At 32.3% G+C, this 22,573-nt stretch overlaps 1 protein-coding gene across 3 annotated transcripts; it reads right to left on the bottom strand.

Moving 5' to 3' along the window:
* Positions 1-2,256: 2,256 nt before the first annotated feature.
* LOC128178446 (protein c-Fos-like) lies at positions 2,257-12,429 on the bottom strand. 3 transcript variants are annotated; one of them, XM_052845611.1, is made up of 5 exons: positions 12,297-12,429; positions 4,130-4,444; positions 3,663-3,946; positions 3,447-3,554; positions 2,257-3,224 (listed from the first exon to the last, which is right to left on the bottom strand). In XM_052845611.1, exons 1-5 carry the CDS (start codon positions 12,376-12,378, stop codon positions 3,087-3,089), a joined length of 927 nt encoding a protein of 308 aa, XP_052701571.1. In that variant the 5' UTR covers positions 12,379-12,429; the 3' UTR covers positions 2,257-3,086. The 3 variants fall into 3 exon arrangements, with proteins under 3 accessions (XP_052701571.1, XP_052701572.1, XP_052701573.1); XM_052845612.1 differs by lacking the exon at positions 12,297-12,429 and adding an exon at positions 7,181-7,299; XM_052845613.1 differs by lacking the exon at positions 12,297-12,429 and adding an exon at positions 4,780-4,938.
* Between the last annotated feature and the right edge of the window lie 10,144 nt (positions 12,430-22,573).

Raw genomic sequence — 22,573 nt, forward strand, 5'->3', positions numbered from 1 at the left:
CCAACCGAAAAATATCTTCAATCCATTGTCAGATTGTAATACTGAGTATATTACATGTACATGTAGGCCTATATGTATCAATACGCAATAACAATATGGCATAGAAAAAATTTCCAGGGATGCCCCCCCCCCCTATATTCGGCTTGTGAAATAAAACTATTACAATATCACAATAAGATACGACTAATTGTTTTTGTACCTGCACAAATCTCTACTGACGACTTATCAATTGACAATCTGAAATTTTTTCATTGTCCATTTAAAAAATGTATGCTGAAGGTTTTTTTTGAATGATTGGCAAAATTATGTAAAAGTGAAACATAACCTGTTTTTATTATTTTATTTGAACATATTTTATTATGCCTCACCTAATTTCTACTAGATTCGCCGACGATTTACATATAAATGTATAGCCATGGTGAAAAGGTTAATAATTTTTCCTTCGATGCCGTGATCACAAGGAAATTTATAAATTTTCAGCCCAAAAGAAACAAGAGGCCCTCAGGCCTTAACGGTCACCTGGGTTCCATATCCCTCAGATTGACATGTCGGAGAGTCTTATGGTTGCATTTTCAGCTTCATATTGAAGTCTCAAACCTAATCTGAGACTTCTCTGACCATTACCCTGCTTTTATTGTTTGATGTTTGAAAAATATTTACAGTGTATTCATAAAAGAGTGCAATTCAGAACTGCTGCAGATAAATGAGACTGTTTTAGCATTTTAAAAACAATAACATTAATTTTGGATTTTTTTTTTACAAATGTGAACTAATGATAATCTATCATTTCATTGAAGAATAGAATTTTCAAATTTTAAGCAAATGTCTACAGAACTGCAAAGAGCTACACTTATTTTTATCATCCTTTACGTTGAGGAAAAGGTAGTGACCTTGACCTGACCTTTATGCGAAATCAAAAAGGTCAAAGTTGATTAAATTGACATAATCATTTGGTTATATGATCCATTTGACTGTGTCAAAATTTCATGAATTTCTTATTATAAGAATTATTTTTGATAACGATAAGACTCCTTCCTTAGGTAAAAATACATGGCTATATTTATTAGCCATGGTGAAAAAGTTAATAATTTTTCCTTCGATGCCGTGATCACAAGGAAATTTATAAATTTTCAGCCCAAAAGAAAGTATATTTATCCCCCACCCCTCCACCCCCACCCCAATAAAAAGATAAATTTTGCCCTATAGCCTGGACAGTGAATTTCACAATTTAAAACCAGGACGTTGTATGAAAATACCAGTAATAACAATACACAACTTTATCTCCCATGACTGCATGTGATAGTACAGAAAAAAATAATGAAATCCAATATATTTTCACTATATGGCCATATTGGAAACGCCATAGGGTCCGGACGTCAATTGAAGGGACCATGAATTTTACGATTTAGGTAGAACACTTCATGGACATCATAACCTTGCATTTAGTTTTACTCAAATATATATGGGAATAGAAATGGAGATTGTTTTAAGATTTACCATGATTTTACTATATGGCCATATCCGCCCCCCTCCACCCTATGGACTAAACCCCTGACCCAGGGACCATGAATTTCACAATTTTGGTAGAGGGATTCGTGTACATCATAATCATGCATTTAATTTTTCCACTCATGTGTGGGAGTAGATAAGAAGATTTTTGATTTTTGTTGTTGTTGTTTTGCTTATTTGGCCCCACCTATAGCGCCCTGGGGATGGTAGAGCCATGAAATTCACAATTTCGATTCCTCTTACCATAGAGATGCTTCACACCAAAAATTGTAACAATTTGCCAAGAAGTTTTAAGAAGTAAAAAATATGAAATTGTTAACGAGGGACTCACGTCGCACGACGGACGACGACAAACGAAGACCAATTGTGATAGGTCACCTGAGTGACTCGGGTGACCTAAAAAGTTCAATTCTTTGTTGGCTTTGCTGAAATTTGCTAAAATTAAATGAAGAATGTACATGTGTAATGGATAACATCTCCTTTTTATTACAAATTAAGCCTGCCGAACTTCGCTTCTGTTGCTTCCTACACATGCATACCTGAGGTTCACTGGCGCAGACTTATGATTGGTTTGCGATTGTTCAAATTAAAAAGCATTTAATATTTTTGTTTTGAATATCATTTTTCCTCCATCAAATGAATCATTGTACAAATAATATGATTTACCTAAGTATATACATGTATATATACTAGTTCATAAAACTTGGAAATTCTTCAAATTTTTACCAAAAGACGACATAAAAGCAATTAACAATATTTGGTGATTTAATAACCAATAAAAATTAACGTCAACAACATCAAACAATGTTACACACATACATACAAATCTAGACTATACTTGAGTCAATCCACAACAAAATACATATCAGTAATGGTGTGGATAGAAGACCGCCATTTTTGTTCAGGACTCGGTCTTCCGGAATATTGTTAACTTTGATAAATAAATTAAACATATATGTAAGTCCTGAGTAAGCCACGTACAAAATCTGCGATCCACCTTCCAAACAAATTCGTCGTACAAAAATGATATTACATATAAAATAAAGTTTTCGTAAAATCGCTGCCATTTTATACAGTATAAATACCATATATAGTAAGCCATTTGATTGAAATCAATTTCTAAGTTTCATTGTAAACTTGGCAAGTAAAACACAGTTGTAGCATGACAATGAAAGAGTATAGCCTGATATATAGAAATATCAACATGATACATTTAATACCATGTTTAGCTAAACCCTTCACATGATCAGATCTGAAAACAAACGTTAAATGTACGTCAGTTCTAAACCACAAACAATTTTTCACCTTCTTGCAGTTGCTGGTTATTTGTCAGCCAGTCAGTTTTTGCTCTTTTCGCCAATCTTCTATATCGCTCCTACAAAAATGTCGGAGCCAAGACCTCCGGTCACAAAGACTGATAAACAAAAAGTGTCTCTTCTTCGGTACCGCACTTGTGTCTCTCGGGGCACCTATGTCATCTTGAAGAAACAGAAGAATCGTTGGTCAGCCTGTTTTGACTACAAGTTACTTAAGAACAACTTATACAGATGATGTTCTTGTCAGAACCGGAAGTGACATCATGAGCCGAGTCTGGACATCTTGGGACACACCTGACTATGTATTTTAAGAAGTTCCATTAGATGTTCGCGTTCCTCTCGTAACTTTTGCACCTCTTCTTGTAATTTCTCCTGCTTTTCTTCTAATTTCATTGTCTCCTGTAAAACAAGTTTTTACAATAAATATAGAAATATTATATAGTACAGAGAGCGACATTTATTTGAAAGCTTGAGGATAAAAAGTCCTCTTCAAAACATACTTCCTTTTAGATTTTACCTTCAATACCATATAAAATTACCCATTTTCAGTAATGTGTACATGTATGTCTTTGCCCATTAAACATTCCAACAGGTGGTATCCGTATACGTAGATTAACTCACCTCTTCAAGCGTGTCCGCCAGTTTCCTCTTCTTGCTTCGGCATTTCTGTGCTGCCATCTTGTTCTTCTCTCTTTTGACCCGCCTGCGTTCTTCCTCCTCCTCAGTTAACTGCAATCAGAGAAACACCAATATATACCCACCTATCGACTCAAAAGATGTTCTTGATGTATAGCAACATCAATATTGATCGACAAGGTTCATTGTTATTGTACTTACTCTCTCGGGAGACGGTTCCTTGAACTCTATCCGGATTTCCTCTTTGCCTTCGGCTCTTCTCCTGTTTTTGATTTTTTGTTTGATTTCTTGCTTCAGTAGAGGACTTAAGTCAATATCCAATTCTGTCTTTGAAACCTCCTCCGCAAAAAAGGCTTGAGAGGAGTCAAGATCATCATAGGTGAACTGGGAGCTGACGGAGTCGTCTAAATGCTGGAATCCGTCGGAACTGTCGTACACAGAGGAGGGGCTCTGGCTACTTCCGGCTATCGACTCAATCACAGGATCTGTACACACGGTAAGAGTGCAATGTCAGTACACTGAACATTAACAAACCCAACCGCTAAATACATACAAACTGTATAGCTTTATTTAATGTATGTGTGTGTGTGTGTGTGTGTGTGTGATAGTGTGATAGAGAGAGAGAGAGAGAGAGAGAGAGAGAGAGAGAGAGAGAGGTGTGTACACACCTTCTATGGCCTGTTGGAGCGTAATCTCGTGGGGTACCTCTACGACGGCAGACACACTGTCGTTGAGGAAGTCGGCATCAGTGTACAGGGTGGCGGGCAGATCCGCGCGCAGCTGCTGAGAGTCGTCAGTCTGACCGTAGGGCGGGGTCAGGTCGTCCATAACGTGTGACTGGGAGAACACAGGGATCGTGTTGTCTTCGATGAGGCGAGGTTTGGTGAAGGCTTGACCCTCCTCCGATAAAAAATGTCCGATGTCCACTCCGTGTTCCAAAAACAGGTCCAGGATATCGACTTTGTCGCGTTTAACCATGTCTTCTGTAAAATAATGATTTTTTTCTTTAAAAATAAAGTTTTAACATTACATGAAATCAAACTCTGAAATAAATCAATCAATTGAAAATTTACCGTGAATTTTTAAAGTTATACATTATTTTACTGCACTAAATAAAATCTTGCATCCAAAATGTACTGTGAATTTGAAACTCACGGATAACCTCTATACACGTTCCTGTATATAGTACGGTCTATAATCCTTAAACTGTTATTTGTTTACATTTAATGATCTATTTGTTTACATTCATATATCCTACTTCAATAAATACTTCAATAAATGCTTATACCGAGGTAAAAAAAAAGGGCACAAATCTTACCAGTGTAACAAATTTTTTAACATGAATTCCAATTCAACACAAACTAGAAAACCTCGTGTTTGCACTGTCAGTAAAATATTTCGCGTAGATTGTGAAATACTTTGTTATTGAGCGAACGTATGCTCGACGTCCGGAAACATAGAAATAATATCAACACTGCAAGCGGCGTGCTTTAAATACCCGGACCATGTTGTTTTCTATTTATAGACAGTCATATGACAGCGCTTAAATACGTCACACTGTTCCCTAATTAGAATATGTATATAAACTATATGGCTATCGCGGGGCGCACCAGTCTTAAAGGGGGTCCCGATCTGAATAATCAAGAAATGAATAATTTGTATTATTTTGAGATTATGACTTCAGTGTTTTTATAAATGACCTTGAAAGGCCAGAACTTTGTGAGTTTAGATTGACTAAGCTTCTTCCTATATGTCGGCTTTGTACACGTGTAGTTTGTGTACATATGGATCGCGCCACGCTGGAAGAAGTGACTCAGAATCACGAGCAAACTTACTCACTTTGTTGAATGACAGACCGACCGGCTTCTTCTTACGGCCAATAATCAGGACTGTCAACACAAACAGAACAAAACAACACGACCCCTAAACCTTGGGGGGGGGGGGGGGGGCTAGACGGTTTTTATCTTTTTTTTTTTTTATCATGCACGTGGATATTCGATCAAATTAATAATTTTCATTTCAAAAATTTCTACCACGATGAAAATACTTCTATAAACATGATATCATTTTGTAATGTTTTTTTTTTACAGTAATTATCAAGCTTTATTTAAAACATGAAATAAATTAAACAGAAATATATTTTATAAGTGGAATGGATAATAATTATAAATTAAATGTGATTGAAGTATTTTATTCAAATGTATGTATATATAGAACAACATGCAAGCAATACGCCTATATATATATATATATATATATATATATATATATATATATATATATATATATATATATATATATATATATATATATATATATATATATATATATATATATATATATATTCTTTACTATAGACAATATTTTGCCAAATATTACGACATAATTTGCGAGGTGTTAATGTTGAATATTTGAATTTAAATAATTTCATTGTGAAGGCATATGTAAGATTGTGTATATATATGATGACTGGCATTCTCTCAATGAAATAATACACAGGTAGACAGAGGTGATCTCACTCGACAGCCAATCAGAATCATTGTTGTGGCAAGCCCAAGTGTAACAATTGATAAGAATAGATTTCTGGTTTTTCCGTGGTTTGACATACATTTGCATGAAAAAGCAAGGCTCCCAAAGGGTAATTTAAATTAAAATTATCTGTACAATAGGGGGCTTTAAAGGAAAGACAAATACGTGGATATTACAAACAACAATTAAAAACAGATAACTGTATTAAAACTGTTTTTTCCTTATCAGCTATGCTAACGGATAAATTGTAGTTCAATCGTAAATCGATCATGACTTTATTTTCCGGTGACCATGTTCATTACGGAAAAAACTACACACCGTGCACACCCACATTGCGTAATACTATTGTGAATCGGGCTCGATTTCACTCCCAACAAAACAAAGCGTAACAGTGTAATGTGCCTGCATTCTTGTCTATACGTAACTGATTAATTATTTTTTTTTACCAATAATGTATTTAAATATTTCATTCACGTTGTATGGTTGCCTTGAAAACCTATATATATGTAAAATGTTAAGATTTGTTGTTAAAGTTTAAGGCCTCGTTCCGTGCTATGTAAAATTTAAAACAAACTTAAGCTACAATGTAAAACAGGAGTCTCTCATTTATCTCTTTATAAATGGGCCTTCCCAGTAAATACAAGAACACGTTAGCGTCCGAGGAATCTCGAGCGAGTTGGAAAGTTTTCAAGTGAATTTTAAAATTTTGTCTACCTTGCACGTAAATTTAAAGATCGAAATTTGCACACGCAGTTTTTGGTGATCAAATAAAAATAAAGTAAAAAAACTGACCATCGGCGTTCAGTATACACTGAGATCTCGCACCAATGCGTTGTGTGGTGCGTCTGACTGTCTGTGTGTACTTTTATCGTTATAGAACCTGTACGTATATGTTGTATGGCAAGTGGTTTTAAAGACCTCTACACTTACATATATCCCTGATTGTTTTATATAATTGGTTATCTCATACATGATACTTCAACAAGCGAACCTATTCTCTAACACTTTAAGTGTAATGCAATTCAACGAAGTGCATAACAAATCACTGTTGATAGTACTACTTAGTACATGTACTGGCATCAATAGACAGCATTTGAGTTTACAGTTTCAACATTAACAATTGACTATTTTTACATAAAGAAATAGATTATTAAAGTAAATTATATTTGCAAAATTTTGAGTAAACTTACCGATTAATCGAGCGCTGTGAGCGAAGCTTGACACTACGAGCATGTTGGTGAAATAATAACAATTGGTAGTGAAGAAACGTGGTGTATTTATTGCAAATTTATTTTCCCTTATTTGGCATGAAGAAAAAAAAATCAACAGGTCGTATCTCAAGCCAGGATAACAACTTACTATCAATATCTGCTATAATGCCTTAGTATGATCCTTTCTGTCTGATTTTACCATATAAGAACAGACAAGATTCCATATATGGACATATATAAAGGGTAAACGAAGTACCACGTGGTGAAACGAAGCGTAGAAATGACATTGACCGAGTTAACTCAAGCAGCGCTTACATAGCGATTATCGAGGGCAGTCAGGGTGCTGGTGATTATTAATTAGCCCTTGTGATAGTGTGATCGAAGACGCCGAGGTATTATCAGTGGAAACGAATTAAAGTACACAGCAAATTAAGACAAAGGAGAGATTGATTAAAGATTGGTGAATTAACAAAAAGATATGGAATGGAATGTGTTTGTATAATGTGTTATATAATGTATATAGTGTACACTCTTGTTTACTTTATCCTGTTTGATGTCATATACATGTGTATAGTATATGTGCATAGTCTCTCTGTTGTTTAAAGCAATACAAAATAATAATTTAAAAAATTGAATGAATTGAATTGATTTGAAATTGGTCATTATATACTGAAAAGAAAAGAAAATTTCATATTGATGAGAGAAATGGGTTAAGGGTGAGAAAAGGTCACCGCCGACTAGGCATTCTTGTTATGACGACTAGAATCGATGCATGTCAGTTCTAAGGATCGACCGGAGTGAACTAGTTACGTTGGAAAAACCCAAAAAACAAGATCTCGTGCAAGATTTTTTTCCCGATCACATGGCTTTATGGTATGTGCGCTCCTCATATATCAAGAGTTGATTCTTTTGTAGACCCCACACTTGGAAAACGGCGAATGTTGAATGACAGTGTTCATGAAATTTAATTCATTAATTAGTAAAAGAGTACCAGAATTCTTCCTCTCATATTCATTAATGAGCCTCCAAACAAATACTTATATGTATATACTCAAAACACAGCCGATCCCCTTAATTTGGAAAGGATAATGGCATAAATGCTTTATATATGTTTATAAATCTAATTTTTTTCCTTGCATATTAAATTCATCATAAAAAGTTACTTTCCTTGTGATTGGCCTCGATCAAAATTACACTCTTTCTAAATGATCAAATCAAACTTAGGGCGTGTGTCCTGAACCCACTCACGGAAAATTCACACTTATTCAATTCAAATATTAAAATTACCACAAAGTGGGCCTCGGAACTTCACCCACCCCCCACGAAGTTTTCCTGGGGATACCCCTTTTTGAAAACACATTCACGAATAATGATAAAAGCAGACCCTAGTACATGTAGAGAAAATTCCATTCAGGGAATGGTCGAAGGAAAATCTTGATGACTTTATATTTTGGATCAATATACACGTATTCAAAGGTCTTTAAATACTCCAATACAGGCACTGTGTAGAGTGATCTTTCTTAATGCGTGCATGCACATGCAAAATGGCAGCGAAAAGATCAATTTAAATTGGCAAGAAATTCCCCCCCCCTTCGATTGGGCGGTTACATTGTTCTACGTATACATATGTAATTTACATTTCTAGAATTCTGTCAAGGACTCAAGTTTTGACTTGTTCTAGCCACGATCAACGTTTACATGCACGAGCTGATCAAACCGTGCAGAAAGAGTAGAACTAACTTAATGTTTCCATAGCACTCGAACCAAAATTGATTCAGAATTGTAGAAAATTCACCCAAATGTTTGAATTACAGAATTTTTAAGAAAAGCTTTGGATAAGAAATATATCTAAATAAACTTCCAAACGCTCTAAGCGTAATTTTTATTAAATTTAGAACCTGTAATCATAAATTACCGATTGAAACTGTAACGTTGAATAACATGAAAAGATGTTTTAAAAATTGTTAGTTATGAAATAGAAACACAATGGGTGACGAATACCATTATGTTATGGAATGTTAGGCATTTTCTTTAGTCTGCAACAAATTAATTGGTGGAAAATACTCAATACAATACAAATGTTAACACTTATAGATTTGGGAATCTTATGAATACCATAGATATTAATTTATAGAAGTAGTTGTTCATAATTGTAGAAAATAAATTAGCTCGATTTATTTGATTTTCAGCTCAGCCCTCCCCAACACACATTTTTTTTATTGCTTGTCAAGATTTTTAATAAGTCAAGCCCCCCCCCCCCCCCAACTTTTAATTTGCTTCCGACGCCACTGTATTATATAGTAAATTATATGATATTATAGGGAACACTAACAACATACACATTGATCATCCTAAACTATATGTTAAAAAGTAATATCAACAAGATGTTAATACGAATTTTTAGACAACTGGATTAGGATCTGCGGAGTTAATAACTAGTGTACTCTACATCCCTTTCCATGTGATATACTTGTATACATGGATTGCATTCTTAAAGGTGTCTGCCTGATAAACAAGAACTGGTGAAATATTAGTATCGATGCACCTCCACCCCCAGCCCCATCATGCGCACAAAATGCGAGACAGAGTAGCAGACTTCATACTGTTTGTGTAACTATAGTACTAGTCGACACAGAAGTTGAATAATGCGAGTTAGATCATAAAAGTGGGGTCATGATTACGATGCCTTGCCCCACCCCATATCAATTTGGTGAAAATATATTTGCACAGTTCATAACGAATAATTTAATGCTATGTAAGCTTTTGTTAATTAAGTACGGGTTTGTGGTTATATTGTAACAAGCATATTATGCATTCGGTTAATGTGGGGTTAATGGGTTTGAAGTAATACATGTACATTCACTGTGCGAAGTAAATACCTTCCGGATATTTCTGTATTTTCCTAAGTTTTGGAAGAAAATTTGTTATATCTTCATTAATACACTCCAAAATGTAATTTTGATTTGTATTTTCCTAAAGAAATTGAAATAAATAATAAAAAAAAAATCACACTGCAGGTCGCATATATAAATATATAATTTATGTCTCTTGCTTGAAAACACTGACAAAATTAAATGCTTTTTAAAATGTCTTGATATAACATTGTTAATTACAAATTTCAATCGTCATTTTATGACAAAATATCATTTTTTGACAAACTGAAATTTTGATTTAAGTCTAAAATTGCTTTATGGTCCTGAGGCCATACTTATTAAGATTAATATTATTTAAAGTAGGAAAATGTACCAAAATTAAATTATAACGTAGAATTAAACTGGTGATATCAAATTAATTAAGGACGTTGGATCCTGCGATCAAAAGTCTTTCAGTGTTTTTCGAAAGTATTTTTTTTAACATTTACACACGTAGCTAAACCAAAATTAAAAACAAAATTTTGGGGTCTATATGCTTCTTTCGGTGCTACGGTGTATTTAATATACACATGTAACCTTTCTGCAATGACAGTGTAGATTCCACATAAAACGCTTTTTCCTCTATAATTTTTCATCGAAATGAACCATGGTATCGAATACAAATTGACATTGTTTAAAATTCATAAAATTTTTAAAATTATCTTAAAGAAAAAGTTTGCAATTTTTTCACATAATTAATATTTTGACCTTTTTGGACTGAAAAAACAACAACACTATTTTTATTCATAAATAATTCAACATGCAATGGAATTATTTAAAAGTATCAAACTTTTTCTAAAATTATGACAGACTTGTCAAAAGAAACTTACAAATTCAGAAAATAAAACCAAAAGTATGGGTCTATATTGTTAATTTTGAGATATGGCATGAAATAAGCTAATTTTAGGGGAAAATTTGACCTCATATTTTTCTTGACTTTTATGAAATATCAGTTAAATATCCCACTATATGTCGATAGAAATATTGAAATATTGTTAAAATATGTTTTTTGAAACAACACGAAGATATCACAATGCATAAACTATCTGGAAATTTGGTCTGCACTGAAAATAAGAAAGCTAAAATTACTGTTCTCTAAAACAACTGAGTTATGAAAAATAATCATTTTCTTCTTAAAAACCTTCCGCCACAAAATACAGTCCCTCACTAAACTCTGTAAATATGTAATTTTTCTTTAACTATTTCATTCAATATAGTTCAATATAGTTCATTTGGAATTGTAAATAAAAGAATTTACAAGTAGAGTTCATATATGACACAAAATTTCCAGACTAGAGGTGACCCAAAATGGCTACCCAAAATCAGAGGATTGAACCTCTTGAAGCTCAAAAATCAGGATTACAATACCAGTTTAGTCTATGAAAATTTCATGAAATTGATTATTGAAAAATATATTGTTGAAATAAATTTTGTTTTAACAACTTAGGTTATGCTTGACACTAATAGTAATGATTTTGAGACTTACAATAGATATAACTTCTGTTTTTTGCTTAATGAATGGTTATACATGTACATGTATATTATAGACATATTACTACGCACTTTTAATAGAAAAGAATTACTGTTAATCCTACTTTATCTATTTTATGAGATATCAATAATGAAATGACTATTTTAATCATTTCTATTCTAAAGACTCGCAGTTGTTCCGAATAATAATTCTATGGATATAGACTTTGTATCGTAAAAATATTTTTTAAAATGTATGCAAATAAATAAATAATGTTTAGAACACTGCACTAGTTCTTAATTTGTATCTTATTAGTTTTATCCATTTAAGAATTTTAGATTCTTGGTCATCCAGTGTTGTATATACATTTTTGATGATACAAAAATTACAATTTTGTGAACAGGAAATTCTATATGCTTTAAGAATTTTCTTAATCAAAAAATACTTTTTAAAGATTTAACTCAATAATTGATGCTTTTAATCAATTCGTTGCTTTTATCAAAATGATAAAAATAGGACAAGCGTTTACCATAAAGAAAAATTACAACGTTATTAAGGAATGAAAAAAAATAAGCTTAAGCAATTACAAGCATAAAGCTGCATTCAACTTAAATTCAACTTATTCACTTATCTAATATTCTGCAACCAGCCATGAAAATAGAGCAAACAACTGCAAATAACAATATAGTGATCTAGCTGCAGCGCTTGATACCTGTGATGCTTGGCTCGGGGAGAGGTGGGTACAGCTCGTGGAGAGGGATGTCCATGTCTGCAGGAATGTGATGAATAACCATTTTGTTCAGTGCCCTGGATTGTGACCAACTATGTAGGTGTAAAGGCTTTGAATTTTGGAATTTCCAGATTTACGACAATGAAGTCTTGTATGGCATAGTGTGAAACGTAGATTAGCAGACGGGTCGCTATTATGCAATCTAATTTATTCAATAATGTGTTCAGCGTACGCAATTTAAATATTAACAATGCACATAAATTGCTTTGGGGAGATGACAAACTTAGTTATACTGTGAATGATCACTTGTTTTTTTTAGTTCACATTTTTATAAAAAAAAAATTCCAAAAGATTTAGATGACGTTATTGCATTTGTATCAAAACGTGCTAACTGAAACCTTATTATAAACTATTTTGAATCTTTTTATACAGATAAGTATGAAAAACTTTATGGAGCATAGATTCACTCTATAAAAGAAAACCTATTGAAGTTCATACTTCCTGACAGTATTTAGAGGTACGCCAGATTAAATTAATATATCCTAAGAATTGAACATATCAAAGAGTTACAAATCGATGTAATGCTAAATAAACAATGTTTTTAATTATTTCAAATAAAAATCAGATTTGTTGACATTTTAATTTTTTCAGTATCTTATCCATCCTTATATAAGCATTTTACACGCCTTATCCATCCATCTTCTTTATATATTAATATAACAATCTGAAACAAGCGTGAAATATTTTTGTCAATACAAAAATGATATGCATCTAAAGCTGGATAAAGTTAAACTCAAAACTGTTCCATTATTCCCATATCGTCCCCCTAAAAGTCGTCTTCGTTTGTTCCAAACCGTTTTTCCATTATGCCATTCAGTAAAGAAATACAGTATATAGCAATGGAAGACTGAAGAACCCGAAGTCACGTGATCAAATTATCAATGAAAATTAAAAGGACACAGGTCGTTGGCCTATAAGGGTGAACCTTCATATGAAAAAATAAAAACGAGGTGTAGGTGCTCTTATTACACGTTGAATTGACCTCCCAGGAACGTATAGGTAAAAGGGTAATTATGTAAACCCTACCTGATTTTTAAACAGGAAAACCCCATCTTGACTTTGCCTATGATAATCGTATGAATGTATCAATGTTGATTTATTTGTGCATATGCAGTGATACATGGCGACAGAGACACCGGCAAATTTTGAGTATGATTTAAATTGGCACAACCACGTAACTGTTATATCTGAAAAATGTCTTGTACAACACTATGTGTATTCTAACCGACACTGCCCTATACAGACTCATGTCCATACTGGCAGGTTTTACATTTGCATTTACATCTTAGTTTTAATTCTGACTGCAACACTCTTCAATTCAGCTTCCTTCCTTTTTGACTGTGTCACTGTCTTATACAACACAGAGTCCATTTTGTCTTTAATTTGAGCCTCTCGAATTCAAAACGTGTCTGCATTGACTGTGACAGTGATTAATATAATTGTCATGTTCATAAATGTTGTAATTACACCCACCGTTATCATGTTGTAAATTTTTATGTTACACCCAGCCAGTAAATTTCAAATTCACAACATGACACAGTAACACGTGTCCTCCACTTCTGCCTAAAACAACAACGTCAAATATGCTCAGACGGTGTGTTCCCGTTTTGCACATGTTTGATAATTGGGTATAGAACAATAGGTGTGATTTGTGTTGTGATAGCAATTATAGTCTGCTTTCGGTCAAAGATTTTACCTGGATATCTATCCGTCTTTTATCAGTGCCTTAACGATAAAACAAGAAGAATACTGATATTTTGTTGTGTTTTAGGTCTAATAACTAAATAAATAACTATCACCATTTTTTGGATAAAATAAAGATAATGATATATTTAAAAAGTCTGATTAAAAATAATGATTAGATTAGATGAATTGACTTTTACATTTTTGTCCATTTACCTTAAATATAAAACCAAACGAATTAGGAAAAATTGCTGGTCCAAAGCCAGTTGGAAGCTGATTCAATGGATAATGGGAAAACTACATAAACAGTCATATGGGGTACTCCGTGTCTCTATTTACAATTGAGTTGCAAATTACGTAAAATGCATGTTTATAACTGATTGTTTGGTATCAACAGAAAGAATATTATGAAAGAAAACAGATCTTTATCACAAAATATTTCAATGTTTCAAGTAGCGACCTTGACATCACCGCTTTAGTATATGGCGGGTCACTTTCTAGTTTTTCAAATCAGAGGTTAAATACATAAAAAATCTGACAAATTTTTTTTTTAATATTGATGCGATATACCTCAAACTGAAAGAGGTAGAAAATGCATCAATTTGTGAAATAATCTTTACAGTTTTTGAAGCATGCATGTAAAATTGCATATTTATCATCATACAGTTTGCCTATTTTCTTCGATTATTCAAGAGATAACACAACATAAATGAAAAATATTTAGCAGCGTTTTCAGTAGACACATTTCTTCCATTTATGTCAGCAAACGCAATAATTAAATATTAACATATGATATTTTCTCTTCAAACTTTTAGCATGTACATGTACTTCCTATAGGCAGTAAGTTAAACAAAGGCGCTACATATTCAACATTTTCGCAATAATCTTTCTTGTTTAAAAAAATCATGAAATTGTTCATGAACGAATTGATGTTTGAAATCAAATTCATGAATATGGATGTCAATTATTATGTAAATGTGCTTTTATGCAAGTTATAATGTAACATAAAATACATGTAAATTTCAATTGCGAGTAGATATGTTTATTTATTTTATTGTCAATTGCCCTCGTAGGAATTGTGATATAGACTATAGCAATTAAGCAATTATCTCACCTGGTCAAATTCCCGTTTCGCACACATTTTTTTGATACCTAATTTTCAAATGTGTGCAAAACGGGAACAAACCGCTCAGACATTGTGCAATAAAATATTTTGCTTATTCTGACTGTGACATTGTTATAACCGATATTCTGCCTAACATTGTCTAAAATAACATGGTGCCCATTTGACTGTGACACTGTCCAATGCAAAGACCTGTCTATTCTGACCTCAACTGTCTAATATAACAATGTGTTCATTATTACTGTGATACTGTCCAATACAACTTGCCCACTCTCATTTGGGAAATACAAACGATGCGTTAATTCTGACCCGTACATTGATTTGTACAACAGTGAACCTATTCTAACATATAACATCGTTGTTTTACTGTTATTAGTCACTGCCTAATGCAATATCTTATTCATTTCGATCGTTAAATTGTGTGATATAACAACATGTCTATTCTGCACATGACACTGTCTAATTTAACAACATGTCATTCTGACTTTTATGAGAATGTCTTTTAACAACGTTTCTAATTGGGCAAAGTGTTATGACAGCGTTTCCATTTTGTTTGTAATTTGATCTGACTTTGACCTTTCCATTCTTACTTGTCTATTTTGTAATATTTTTTTATCCCGCTCAACCTACAGCATGTTCATTATGTCACAATTATGTACATATTTAAATCTGACACAAATAGGTACCTATCACATATATATTTAAGACCTTAATCTTAAAAACCCTAAAAGCAATCAAATTATTCTGAAATTCCATCGAGAAAACAAAGCCTAAAAAGATAATTTTTCATTATTTTAATAATAATAATTGTTTGAATACGAGGCTCGGATCGCCAAATTAATATCAAATAATTTTTTTGTTTTCATTTATTTTATAATTTTTTTTTTTGTTTAAATAAGGCAATTCAAGTTTTTTTTATTAGGAAAAAGAACATACGGTAAATAATCTAAATATCTTGATAAATAGAACTCGAAACATAAAGTTGATTTATGTTTGAATTTAAACATTTAAAAAAAAAAACTTTAAAAAGTAACGAGAGAGCATTGTAATGATGACCACCTCAAAGGACCTCGCTTAATAAAGGAATTTAGGGGACTTCGCTTGGCCCTAATACTAACTTTGAAATTTAGTTCTAGAGCATTGCACATCCTGTATCAATTATATACGTACAGCATTAGGTAAACAGAGTAAAATGAAGAAAACATACATGGACAAGAAATTTACTATGACCTTGACCTATCCATATAGAGATTTGGTTCAAGGTTACTGTACACCCGTATCAACAAGCAACTTGAAAGTAAAGTCTATGCAAGATCGGGTCAAATGGAGACATATGAATTTTATGTGTTTTCATCTTGTTAACGCAGAATTTCAAAAAAGAAGTGAAATTCTAACATTGACTTTGCAGAAGATGTCATTTTGTGATCGAATTTACATAAATAAAACCATTTTTTCTTTTCATCAAAAAAATTCGCAGCCTTCGTGTATGATACGGGTAAGTGATACCAGTTTTTGCCTGGAGGGAAATCACAGTATCTTTAATTACGAGAATGATCATCAATGATTAAATAAAACGTCAAGGAAGAAGCAAACAAAAGTACAAATATTCATATGACATGTTCGTATCTTGTTAACATAGAAATTATATGAAATGCATGTATGAAAGTAAACAATGGCTACATTTTTTAAATCGCTCTTTCTTGGTTTTTTTTATACTAAATCTTAATTTCATGTTTTGTTTAATAAGCATATTTTGCATTAAAATTCTCAAGTTATGGATTAATGTAATAAAGTATCGTTTTAACCCAATTTGTATTCAGATACAAATAATGTGTTCGCAGGCTCTTTGTATACCAAATATTGACACCTAAAGGTCGATGTAGATATTACATGATTATGATAAAGTGAACCTTGATAGTCTTTGTTTACATCGCTGCAACTGCCCCTGCATTGTACGATGCGATTCACAGACGACCTAAACATGACGGTCTGTGTTTGTACACATACATGACATGACCCATTTACCTGTCCTGTATGCAGTCGAGTCATACCGTATTTGATAACTGGGTGAGTAAGATGGGGACACCTGAGTCAGCCAGCACGATACAGACACACATGACTTTAAATCGAGGCTACGGACAGTACGTGGAAATGACAGGTACGCGTGAAATATGATACTTAGTTTTTAACACCAGCGCACCTATCGGGTTTTGCCGGTTGTACAGATTGCACAATTACAAAAATGTTATACGAGGCTAAGAAAACAAAAAAATTTATCAAAAGCTTAACACATCTGCACATTCAAGCACTAAATATAACTTTTCAAAGAGGGGTGGGCGGGGGACAAACTTTCCACCCAAATCCTGGCAGACAGAAGAATGTAAAGAAAATGAATTGCATCGCCAAACATTAGTTTTCCAGGGCCTTTATAATATTTCTACAGTAAGTACATGCATATCACTTTTTTCTTTACTTATTTTTTTCTTAATCCTTACAGTGAGGGCTCTTATCCGTTTATTGAAAATGTGTCGACCAAAGAAAATGGGGGGGGGGGGGGATGTATGGGAGTCATTTCTCCACCTTTCCAAGGGTATTACGTAGCAGAGGTTAAACCCAGCATTTGTTAATTCCATTTTTCAGAAAATAAAAAAAACTTTTATTTTGTATAATTAAAAAAAATCTTTATCAGCTACACGAATCAAAATCTGATTTAAAAATAATAAAGATGATTAATTTACTATATTTCAGGGAAATTGGAGGAAGAAACATGTTTAATTTTGAAATGGATAAAAAAATTGTAACTGTAAAGATGCATTTCCGTTATCTAATTTCTCATATTGCCGTATTTTCATGATTTCCAATGCAACGTTTAAAAACCATTCGCCGGAGAAATAAAAATGACATTCAATGATGAATGTACATCTCGATTTATTTCACACAACTTTTTTTATATATATAATTATGTTGAATTATACGGAAAATTCAAAGAAATTGATTGTTAACGCAAAAAATGTTCGAAATAGGACTACAGGACACACAAAAAATAAAACTTATAAAGGTGTCCTTCAATGGTAGCCAAAAAAAAAGATTGGTGACAACCGTGTCATTTCAGTATAAATACAGAAATTACGCATTCCTCTGCCCACGAGAGACCGAATTTCAAAAATTTCCGCAGATACATACATTCAGCACATCTATATATAAACACCTCAATTACTCCCTTGGCTCTCGTTCAATGTACTCGAAATTCTTCTAGAATGTTGTGAACCTTTAGACTGATTTAAATGGTATAATCTCTCTTTCGTCGATCAACATATAAGTCACTAGGCTTGGAAATGAACTGAATACAGGAAACGGTTTTCTGAAGGTACTCTCAAAATATGTTGCCAAAAATTGAAAAATTAACCAAAGAGATCAAATTCAAATTAAAGCATTCTTTTGTGTATATTTAAACAGTAAAAATGTTTAGAAAAACGGAATGCAAAATTTTTATTAAAATTAAAAGACAAAACATAGAAAAAACAGTGAACATTTACATATATCTACCGAGTATGATTCCCTCTATTTCTTACAAAAACTTATATAGTTCATAGCTCTATAGAAACTGACAGGAATGAAGTCTACACGTCCCGTTTATCGATTGGTTGAAACCTACAGCGAGCTAAGAAAAATCACGAACTGCCCGAAATGACCATGATGATGTTGTTCCCAAAGGAGACGATATGTCTGGGTTTTTTAGCTAACGTACTGATGTGCATTAACAGTAATTTCACTTACTTTCTACAATCAACCTTTTAAATATAAAAGTATAAACAATAAAATGCTTTCTTTAATGATTCATGCGCGCGGGTTATGAAGGTAGCAACATTGCAGAAAAAATACATAACCCGCTAACGTGGGTTTTGTATAATTATTCCTTCAAAGTCGTCACCTTCATATCCCGCATGAATTAATACAGAAAGAATTTTATTGTTTAACTATATACATTCGAATACACTGCTCTGGTGTATTTAGCACAATTATACGGTTTTGGAGAGCAGTTTAAATAACCTAATGATAAAGGTTTCAATATTTGTGAGTAAAGAATGGAATGAAATATGCTATTCAAACTTTGACATCCGTTGGGATGAAAAAGTTTAAATTTGTACAGAATTCATTTACTGGGCATACATCAGAAAAAACAAGAAGTCCTATCTATTGTTACAAAAACCACTAGCGAACAAGTTTGCCGACTACCCGAGAAAACAAATGGGGAAGCCGGAATTCGATTTCTGTAATTAAACAAAATTAGAAAACATTACATCAAAGAATATGCACATTCATATACAATGTACGTGTATTTACACACCCTTATTGTTATTACGTAATATGTTCCTTTTCACGACAACGGGACCGGCCAGGAAAAACCAGAAATGATAGATCTATTACTAAAAGTTCTTGAACCCAGGTGAAAAAAAATTTACAGGGAGAAAAAACCCACATTTAAAGCAAAGTCTATTTGATTATATTTAAATTTCAAATTGTCTGTCTAATATAGAATAAAAACTTTGATATTAAATCTAGTTGCAGATCTGACAATTCTATTCTTATTTTAGAATTATTGTAACTTCTTCGAAAAGGGGAGGGGGCTTTGGAAATTTTATAATAGTTTATTGACTGACTTAATTTTATTTACAAAATAAAGGAAATTACAGACAGAGTGAAGAGTCAGTATGAATACAATGATATTCATTCATGTTTCAGTAAGGATATAGATGACAGTATATTCCTAAAGGTGCTTCTTTTGGAAATAAGGGGTCTTTCAATCTCACATTCATCTTATAAGGAAAAGGAAAGAGAGAAGTTTAAAGTCTCCCTAATCAGGGAAACATCCTTAGAATTAAATCTTGAAAATTTATGATCAGGATCAAGATGGATAGAAGAATGAGAAAGAAAAAAGCAACAAAATACCTTTAAGATTTAGAGTCTCAGAATTTTGTGAACAGAACTATCAAAAGAGTTGAACTTGAAGAAAGGGAAATCATGCTAACATTGAATATTAAACATATTGAATAATGTAAAAGAATTATATGAAAAACTATATACATGTGCTGATTCAAATTTAATAAATATTAACCTTAAAGAAATTATAAACGTATTACTAAAACGGAACCAGATATCTGGTTTATTAGAAGCTGAGCTCTCTGAGAAAGAAGTTCTTGAGGCTCAAAAAACATAAAAATTAACAAATCATTAGGCAGTGATAGTTTTACGATTGAATTTTATAAATTCTTTTGAAAGGATCTAAAGCTATTCATCTTGTATTTTTTATGAAAAAGGAGCTCCTTGTATCTCAGAGATAAGGGATTATTGCATGTTAACCAAACGGTGACAACCAAGACAGTATTTAAAAAAATGGAGACCCAACACTGTTCTGAATATTCTTTGTAACCTTTTATCGGGTTTATTAGCTATCGAAGTTAGTCTATATTAGATTATGTTCTATCTGATACTCAAAGGGAGATATTGTGGATAAAATACTAGAATTATACATTATTTATATACAAGGTCTTTTAGTTCTCATTGACTTTGAGAATGCCATTGCCTCTGTTTCATGGTCCTTAATATATAAAGCTTCAGGAAATTATGGATTTGGAAATAGTATAATAGATTAGATAAAGATTCTCAAACAAGATTTTAAGGCGTTTGTTTTACAATGCGCCTTCCTGTCAGAACAGTTCAAAATCAAAAGATGATGTAGACATCGGGTCCCAGTAGCCCATACTTATTTTTTATATGTGCAAAAATTCTAGCTATTCTCATAAAACAAAACATGGATATAGGTATAATTATCAATAGCAATGAACATAATATTTTTCGGTATGCAGATGATACCTCACTCATCTTAGAAGACTCACTAAATCACATTTTGCATCTCCTGATAATTTAGACTTTTTCACGTCTTTCACGTTTGAAATTAAACAGCTCTAAAACAAAAAAATGTATGGATAAAGTTTTAAAAAAAATCTATCAACGTCATTACTTTTATCAAAAGTTTTGTTGTTAGGTTACTATCAATGTTCCTTTTAAGTAAATATCTATATACAGAACCTCTTTGAAACATGTTAATACATTAGAATATGAAACTTATAGTTTCTTTAAGCATTCACCATTTTGTGGCGAAAACAAAAAATAAAATCATTTATTACTGACCAATCAGAACTTTTCTTTCGATCCACTTTAATCAAACCGAGTGTAACCCATTCGGCAATGTCCTACGCACAAAAATGTAGTTCCAATTTAAAGAGAACATAAAATGTACAGCATGTTATTTGGTCAGTGACGGTTTGCATCTGACATATTTAAACATCACATGATAATCTTTATCTTTGTAAATTGTAATGGAAAATTGCTGAGCTGCGGAATATATTGTTTTACAGTATAATCTTAGGACATTTTACAGTAATAAGATTGTTGCGGTGATATATTAAGAGCGTGAACACCAGTTAATCTTGGTTGGGAATTTTAATATCTGACCCTCCTACGATTTTTTGAATTTTAAGAATATTTAAATGCTATTCAAATGGATTGGGTAACAGGAATATCTCCAAAATCAAGTAGTAGAGTTATTAGATATTTCTATAGTTTTACTAGTTTCAACAGATATATTACTGTGTACATAAAGCAAGGCATAATAAAATTATAAATAGGTATCTTAACTTTTACAATACATAAATTAAAAAGACAATTTGTTGGTTAACCTACATTTTCATTTACACTCACAGACATACAAACATAAGAATGAAGTTTTCACGATCCAACCCCTTTGAAAAGAACAGTAACAAAAAAAGTACTAAATAAATAAGTAAATGTATGATAATTAAATATATTTAAGCAGTGTTAACTATAAAGAATAAAAAACGCTTATAAGATGTAATATCACTGTGAAGATATATCGGATTTCCTTTTTACAATTTAAGTTTTATAAACATAAAGAATAAAGTTGATATGAAAAGATACACCAATGTCATTAAGTTGCTTAATAATTTCATCTTTTTGTTAAGTGTATCTTAGACATTCGAGAAAAAATTCATATTTCCTTTAGAATCAGACCCAGATTGTTAACATCGACTCTCATCAACTTAGAAATCCTTAACTAGGTGAGAATTTTAAAATAATCAATAGCTTTAATCCGTATTTGGCATTGTATTTTTTTCTATTGTCAAAATGGTACAAGTTTTTGAAAGTTTCCGGTAAATTTCTTTTTTTTTAGTTTTGACTAAAAGATGGATACAGGATTTTTAATTCATGCATTAAAATCATTCCATGATCTAATTATAAACGGATCAAAGCATTTGTAATAAGTAGTCTGACAAAGTGGCAAACAGGAAAAATTGCCCGGCATTATACCATT

Source organism: Crassostrea angulata, chromosome 3 (assembly GCF_025612915.1).
Source record: "Crassostrea angulata isolate pt1a10 chromosome 3, ASM2561291v2, whole genome shotgun sequence".
In the NCBI taxonomy this organism is placed as follows: Eukaryota; Metazoa; Mollusca; class Bivalvia; order Ostreida; family Ostreidae; genus Magallana; species Magallana angulata.